Consider the following 8,375-nt stretch of genomic DNA (forward strand, 5'->3'; position numbering starts at 1 on the left):
ATCCAATTGCTGTAGAATCAGCATTACCCGCAGGAAGATTTGTTGAATTCCGTGAAGAAGAAGTTCCTCCAGTGACTAGTGAAGGAGATGACTTTGGAGGGGGTGCATCGCATGTTCCAAAAGGTGCGTTTGACTGTCCATATATGCACATTTATCATTAGCTCAATATGATGGATTCTATTCCATAAACTTAAGACCCCAATTCGAGACCAAAAGGCTCTGCCCTAGAGGAAGAAGAATATGTTGCTTGTTAAGTGTGTAACATACCTTGCAATAGACTAAGCTGTCACAACCGCATGTGAGACGACCATTTGCTTCATCTACAGCTTCTGCAGCTCCTCCACTGTCACTCCTCTGCGATCAAACATTCAATAGCACAATGAGATTCTGAAAATTAGACTTCCGGATTCCAAGCAACAAACTTTTAGAAGATCAGCTATACAAAATGTAGGATTTGTCAAAGTCAAAGGAGCACCTGGTAAAAATCAACGGCTATGAAGTTAGGCCATCTTTTACCCGCTGCTTCATGGCAAGTTCTCATCATTTCGATCAACGGAGAANGTTCGGTGTGTGTGTGTACAACACCATAGTATCAGCTTTGCCACTGGTCTCACTCTTTTTACAACATCATTATCTCAAAAATTCTACTCACCAATAATGTATTGAATGTTTTGGTCAATTTCGTGGAAATGTATAAAGGGAAATCATATCATTTGTGTCATATCATATCAAAGCAAACTGAGCTCACTGAAGAACTATCACCACAGCAAGAGAGTCGCTGCAGAGATCAGAATGAGAGATGACCATCCAATTGCTGTAGAATCAGCATTACCCGCAGGAAGATTTGTTGAATTCCGTGAAGAAGAAGTTCCTCCAGTGACTAGTGAAGGAGATGACTTTGGAGGGGGTGCATCGCATGTTCCAAAAGGTGCGTTTGACTGTCCATATATGCACATTTATCATTAGCTCAATATGATGGATTCTATTCCATAAACTTAAGACCCCAATTCGAGACCAAAAGGCTCTGCCCTAGAGGAAGAAGAATATGTTGCTTGTTAAGTGTGTAACATACCTTGCAATAGACTAAGCTGTCACAACCGCATGTGAGACGACCATTTGCTTCATCTACAGCTTCTGCAGCTCCTCCACTGTCACTCCTCTGCGATCAAACATTCAATAGCACAATGAGATTCTGAAAATTAGACTTCCGGATTCCAAGCAACAAACTTTTAGAAGATCAGCTTTACAAAATGTAGGATTTGTCAAAGTCAAAGGAGCACCTGGTAAAAATCAACGGCTATGAAGTTAGGCCATCTTTTACCCGCTGCTTCATGGCAAGTTCTCATCATTTCGATCAACGGAGAAGAATTATCCGCACATGCTTGCGTTGAATTCGGATTGGTTCCAAAGTAGTTCTGGAACACCAAAGACCTAGACTTGGTATCCAATGGAGAAGATTCAGATCGACTCGAGCATGATCCATCCTTCAATCCATCATTACCATCTTACATAACAACACAAAACATCATCTTGTTAAGCTGGTCCTTTAATCTAGATTCATGTTTGATTAAAGTTCATAAAAAAAAAAAAAAAACTCACATTGGGTTTCAACCATATAATTCCACTGGTAAGCAAAACCTTCTGAAACTTCTTTATCCTTCTTCGAAGTAAAAACCACAAGCCTTTGGTTCTGCTTCACCATATCATCCACTGTTGGCCAGTCTGTACCGTCTTTGGGCATTCTCGAAAGTGGTAACTGGAATTTACTCAATCCAGATGCTTTGAACACCTTACATAGTATCAAAAGATCGATTCTTCGCATTAGATACGGCTATCAAAACGGTGGTGTCAAAAGCTATTCGGCACAATGTACCTTAGTCAAACCATTTGGAGATTTGACATAATCTTCAAGAATGATGGTAACAATCTCAGATAAGTTTGATTCAAGAAAATCATTGATCTCTTTGAGCGCATTGATAGCCGGTTGCTGCAAAGGTGTTGATCAGTTTATGTTGACTCACAAGCCAAATTCAAATGATTCAATTGCAAACTTACAAAGGCTGTGAAGTTAAAGCAAGTCCCTCCAGTGGAATGACACAGCCATATATCGTTCTGAAAATCATATGTATCAAGCATAATCCCTCTCACACCATTCTGCAACAACAAGAAAAGTCCAAAGGTCAACTTAAAAGCGCATCATAGTGACAGTTCACAGATTGACAAACTAACATGTAAAGAACAAATCATAGAGGAAAAACTCAAAAAAAATTTGGATCTGTGTTTCATTTTTACACGTGGAAAGTACCAAAAACAAAAAAGTTGATCCTTTCACAACAAAAGCCACCAACTAAAAGCTGATGACATTGTCGTTTATTGAAACCTAAGGCAAAAGATACTTGCAAATTAAGTCAAATACCAAATTTAGCTTAAGGAAAATTCTAATACGAAAATTGACAATAAAGATGAACGTAGACCTTAAGCTGATTAGTGATGGAGTCTTCTTGATTCTTTGGGGAGAGTAAGATTGAGCCAGTTGCCGAATTTGCCCCCGTGATTGCGTACGAATTGTGTGTTGTTAGCCACGAGTACTTGTTAAACGGCAAACCATTCACCTACCCATCATCAAAACCACATGCAATCCATCATCACTCTCAAGAACAAGTATATATAAAAAAAAAAAAACAAGAAAATCAAGAAATTGTAAAACACGAACCTTTGAAGTCGGGTTAAGAGGTTGGATCCGGGTACAAGTAGAACCCGTGTTACCGTTCACTGGACAACTCTGGCAACTCAATCCGGCGTCGCATTGGCTGGTCGAACTACATGATTCACCCATCTGTGAGAAAAATCAAAACCTCTCTGTTACTAACTTGTTAAAAAAAAGATTCATGAAAGTTATAAGAGAAGTGTGTATAAGAACCTCGAGACTGTAAACGAAAGATGAGAAACATAAAGCTACGATCATCAGATTAAAGAAACCCATTGTTTCTTTTTTTTTTCTTTAATGTTTTGTTAGAGGAGAGATAGAGAGAGACGATGTTTTGTCAAATGAAGTTTAAATGCTAATGTTTCCTTTCAAGTGATGGGAGAGAGAGTTATATTTGGTTAAAACGCAGCGTTTTTGTTGAGACAGTTGGAACTTTGGAATTTTCTTGATTTATAATTTTCAATAATTAGGATTCTATTCGTCTTTTAAAAGTCGTGTGATTCTCTAATATATTCATTTACAATTTTGTTTTTAAATATTCTATCACCATGTGGAATAATTATATAATGTGCTTAGAAATCAAACCGAGTCATCTTCCATAACCTTGTTTAAAAGTCGTGTGATTCTCTAATTAAACCGTTTAAAAAAAATTATATCACCATGTTGAATGTATTTATATGTGCATTAGAAATGTCATGTGTTACCGAGTCATCCTTTGACCTTGACCTTTCTTCTTCATACAGATAACACACGAATAGGAGAATCAGTAAGATGCATAAAAAGACCGAGTATATTGATTTGATTTGGATAGTACACACGTCGAGGTACACTAGGAATAGTTTATTGGACTAATTCAAGAATTGGTTTAGTTTATCACTTAGTGACTAATTCAAGAATTGGTTTAGTTTATCACTTAGTTAATTCCAAATCAAAGCCCAATTAAAGACTCTAGGGCCCAATTTCTACAGTTTCACTTCCACACTTCATACTTCCCCCTAGATCACCTGTTGCCATTGCTTTGCTAGTTGGCTACAAACCAAACCGAAACCTTCCATTTCACAGCAATACTAAACCATCCATGGCCTTCTCTTAATCCCTGTAATTAAATCGAATCTTATAGTGTACTTAAATCTTTATAACAAAACCAGCATTTTAGTCCATGTAAGAACTTAAGTCGGTGGCCAAAAGCTACTTCAGTCTTCTTGTATCATTGAATTTGTTCACATTCTGATAACTTACTTTCTCATATTAAATCTAATAACCGACAAATAATTTAATCAAAGCTTTTTCTATTTTCTTTTTCGAATTGAGAGAATCTCTGTTACAAAAACATTGATGATGAGTTGTAACTTTGTAATTAGATTAGAGAGAGTAGTAACATACAATGGGCACAACAAAAACTCTCAGTTTCATCCATCCAAGAATATTCTGATTTCAATATGTATATTTACATTAGTCAACGAGCTAAATTAAATCAGGACCGTCAAATACTAAAACGACCCACCCATGATAATCTCCTACAACACAATGACTTGGTCCTTTCTCCACAACAAAAGAAAAAAAAAAAAAAAAAAAAAAAAAAANATAATTAAATCGAATCTTATAGTACTTAAATATTTATAACAAAACCAGCATTTTAGTCCATATAAGAACTTAAGTCGGTGGCCAAAAGCTACTTCAGTCTTCTAGTATCATTGAATTTGTTCAGATTCTGATAACTTACTTTCTCATATTAAATCTAATAACCGACAAATAATTAAAATCAAAAGCTTTTCTATTTTCTTTTTCGAATTGAGAGAATCTCTGTTACAAAAACATTGATGATGAGTTGTAACTTTGTAACAATAAATATTAGATTAGATTAGAGAGAGTAGTAACATACAATGGCACAACAAAAACTCTCAGTTTCATCCATCCATCCAAGAATATTCTGATTTCAATAGTATAATTTACATTAGTCAACGAGCTAAATTAAATCAGGACCGTCAATAGTAAAACGACCCACCCATGATAATCTCCTACAACACAATGACTTGGTCCTTTCTCCACAACAAAGAAAAAAAAAAACTAACTCCAATTCTCACCTCACGTTGACCCAATCACACGACACCGACCAATCAGGTACCACAATCATCTCACTGACCAAACCACTGATTCTCTCCTCCGGCGACCTTACCAATGAACTAAACCTAACCGATTCGTTAACCGGAGAATGAACCGAATTCCAACCGGGAAAATCAAATGGATTCCTCGGCGAAACCGAAGCTTCGTCTTCTTCGCCACACCTCAAACTCAAATAAGACCCACCACTCTCATGACCATCATCAACGGCTAAGAAGGGATGATCCAAAAGCATCTGAGCCGTCCATCTCTCAGCCGCGTCTTTGACAAAACACTTGCTCACGAAATCTTTACCTTCCTCCGACAATTCAACCGGAATCCTCGGAACCTCATCACCTGAACCAATACGTACCATCAAAGACATAACATTGTTATTACTCCCCATCATATCTCCTTCGTCCAAACACCACGCCGTTTTACCACTAGACATCTCAACAACAGAGCATCCCAAAGCCCATATATCCGCCGGAGACTCAAACTCGCCGTGGTTCACACATTCCGGTGCCATATACAACGGAGTTCCCCTAATCTCAGCACCACCAACAACCTCCTCACTACTTCTTGTCCGTTTAGCCAAACCGAAATCAGAAATCTTGACATGATCATAACCATCATCAAAAACCAAAACGTTCTCAAGCTTTAAATCACAATGAGAGAAACCATTCTTGTGGATATGACACAACCCTTTAACAATCGATCTCGTGAACCTCCTCACTTCAAACTCCGGCAAACCTTCACCGGAGTTTTTGATCCGATCAGCAAGGTTACCACCAGAGGCATACTCAAGAAACAGATTGTAAACCTCTTCACCGTTCTCCACCGTCTTCCCTTCACCAAAACAACGCACGATCTCAGAAGAATCTCCGAGGTAATCAAGAACGTATCTCTCGTTCATCAACGCGGCGGAGCAAACAACTCCGGAGGATTTCACAGCTATTAACGGTGGAAACAACGTCGTTGTAGAGCTTCCAGAGGTAGTTGCTAAACTAACCGTAGAGAAGCTTCCGTGACCAATTGTTTCTCTACGAATCCACTCCATTATTAAATTTTTTGAGCTCAAAGCAAAACCAAAAAATAAAAAAAGAGTCTTATTATGAAACAGTTTCTTTACACTTTCTTCTTCATCTCCAACCCTACTTCTGTTTTTATATATATACTTTTGAGATTGAGATTATTTTTTTTTCCCAAATTTTATATATTTAAGAAAAAAAAGAAGAAGATAATAGTTTGTGTATATATGTAGTTAATGCACGTGATTATATAGAAGTATTTATTTATTTATTTCACCAAATTATATGTGTACAAATAATAATAATAAGCTCTTCTCTTGGCTAGGAGAAGAAATAGCGGTCCATAAAGAAAACGTGGGGGAGAGGTGTGAGGTGTGAAGAAGAGGAGACCCAACCCAAGACTCTCTTTTGCTTCCACTGTATATTAGCTTTTTTTATTTATTTATTTATTTTACATTTATTCAAAAATATAGCACTATAGAAAGATAATGATATTAAATGATTTTGTTTTCAAAAATATAATTTATCTTTTACTTTTGATAAGATATTTTTTTTTCTTTAGTAATGTTTTAGATTTGTTAGCTATAAAAGATTGATTTATGTTATCTTATAATATTTATTAGATATAAATCTTATTTTTTGAAGATGTTTTATCTATAATTGTTTGATGACATATATATATATATATATATTTATGTGGTAAATTAGATTTGTAGTTCTACACGTTTGTGTCAAGATCTACCATGTGATTCGCGTTTCTTATTAAGTAGCGTAAAAATCTGAGGGAAGATTCTATCAATTATTCTTTTATAGGATTATTTTCTTTCGCTAACTTGTGAGGTATTTTTTATGGCTGTGAATATTGGTTATTATTGTATATTTTGTAAATAAAATAATATAAAAAGGCCATATTTGAGGGTAATGAGTGTTTTGCTCTCGTAGAAACAGTGTTGAATTACGAGAAAATTTGTGAAAATCTCATCCACATGTGACATCTCATTAACAACATGTGCATGGATGCTCAAGATTTTATCATCTACTCAGTACTAAATTGTTTATTTTTTTCTAAAATAATTCTCCCTAAAAGTGGTTGAAAGATTCGAATAACTTACTGTGCATCCAAAAGTAACATCTTTATTTTAATCCAGTTTAGTTCAGATCATTTCCAAGTTAATAATGTTCGGAGAAACATAGGATAAAATTAGTTTGATTCCCGGGATATGTTGTTATACACTAAGATGAAGGAATATTCTTGAAACTAACAAAATGATTCTAAAATCTTTTGGTTGTTAGAGAAACTAATCACATACATACGTACCGATCTCAATATACCACTTCTATGGAAAGAAATGTGATTAACAATAATTAGCAAACCTAAAACATTTCGGTTTCGGTATGATAAGTCCACATCAGTAATCAAAGTTTGATAAAATTTTAAAAGACATGTTAACATTTAATTAAAGTAGACCAGAAACCCCAATTAATGCAACTAACACTTTTCCAGTGCCTTTTAGTTAAAGACACCGTGACTTGCCAACAAATTCTATGAACAACATGTTAATTCAATCGTGTGGCAATATATGTACTAAGATATACCATGAAAAGTACTACGATATTAACTACGATGGTCTGAATTAATGAATACTTATACTTTATTATTAGTACGAATTTAGGTGAGACGAACGAAATGGTGTGAACTGTGAAGTAGTTGCCAAAATTTTTTAAAATAACAAAATGGTGTGTGAATAATAATAATAGAAAAGACCCGTACGTAGACGACTGAAACGGGTCAAATTCGTCCACACATCACACGAACGTTTATATTTTACTTTGAGGTGGCCATTTGATATTTCCACCCGAAGTATGGGTCAATGATGATTAAACGATAACAATTGCATGGCGACTTCTCTCTTTTATTACTTAAAAATCGACCGTTTACCATTATTAGATGCACCAACCTTCAAGTTATGTTATAAATGGAATACTTTTTCTTAAGAGTGAATGGTTATAAAAATTACAAAATGTTTGTGTGGTTAATTAAAGACTACAAAAAGTTATAAACGTTAATAGAAGTTCAAGTTACGTTCTAAGGATTCATGGGATAAAACGCAAGAGGAATAAATGAGATAATGATGAATGTTGAAAGTAACTAACGGAATAAAAAAAAATAGAGATTATAAAGAAAATAAGATATTAGGATGAATTGTATAAAAAAACAAAATATTTGTAGGTATCACATGATAAACATAAGAGAGAGACTAGATGAAATATTTTTTTAAAGAACTAACAAAATACTGTTAAAATAATAAATAAAAAGTTTATTAGATTGAGGTAATAGAAAGAAGTTACAAAAATTAGTTAGAATTTCAAATTTTGTTGTAAGGTTTCACGTGGTAAACACATAAAGAATTAATTAGATAAAGACATATATTTTATACAAAACTAACAAATACAAATATATAATTTATTAGAGTTAGCGGTAACAAAATTTCAAAGTTTCTTCATATACTTAGCCATTATTTGGTGGTATTCAAATT

At 34.8% G+C, this 8,375-nt stretch overlaps 2 protein-coding genes across 2 annotated transcripts; both read right to left on the minus strand.

The window, feature by feature from the left end:
• LOC104721047 (PI-PLC X domain-containing protein At5g67130-like) lies at nt 606-3,071 on the minus strand. The gene is made up of 9 exons (XM_010438951.1): nt 2,921-3,071; nt 2,714-2,836; nt 2,475-2,612; nt 2,056-2,154; nt 1,874-1,987; nt 1,600-1,789; nt 1,281-1,504; nt 1,073-1,159; nt 606-938 (listed from the first exon to the last, which is right to left on the minus strand). The coding sequence occupies exons 1-9, from the start codon at nt 2,981-2,983 to the stop codon at nt 759-761; spliced, it is 1,218 nt and encodes a 405-aa protein (XP_010437253.1). The 5' UTR covers nt 2,984-3,071; the 3' UTR covers nt 606-758.
• Nucleotides 4,518-5,927, minus strand: LOC104721048 (mitogen-activated protein kinase kinase kinase NPK1-like). The gene has a single exon (XM_010438953.1). It carries the CDS (start codon nt 5,865-5,867, stop codon nt 4,788-4,790), a length of 1,080 nt encoding a protein of 359 aa, XP_010437255.1. The 5' UTR covers nt 5,868-5,927; the 3' UTR covers nt 4,518-4,787.

The sequence above is a fragment of the Camelina sativa genome, chromosome 11, assembly GCF_000633955.1.
Source record: "Camelina sativa cultivar DH55 chromosome 11, Cs, whole genome shotgun sequence".
NCBI lineage: Eukaryota > Viridiplantae > Streptophyta > Magnoliopsida > Brassicales > Brassicaceae > Camelina > Camelina sativa.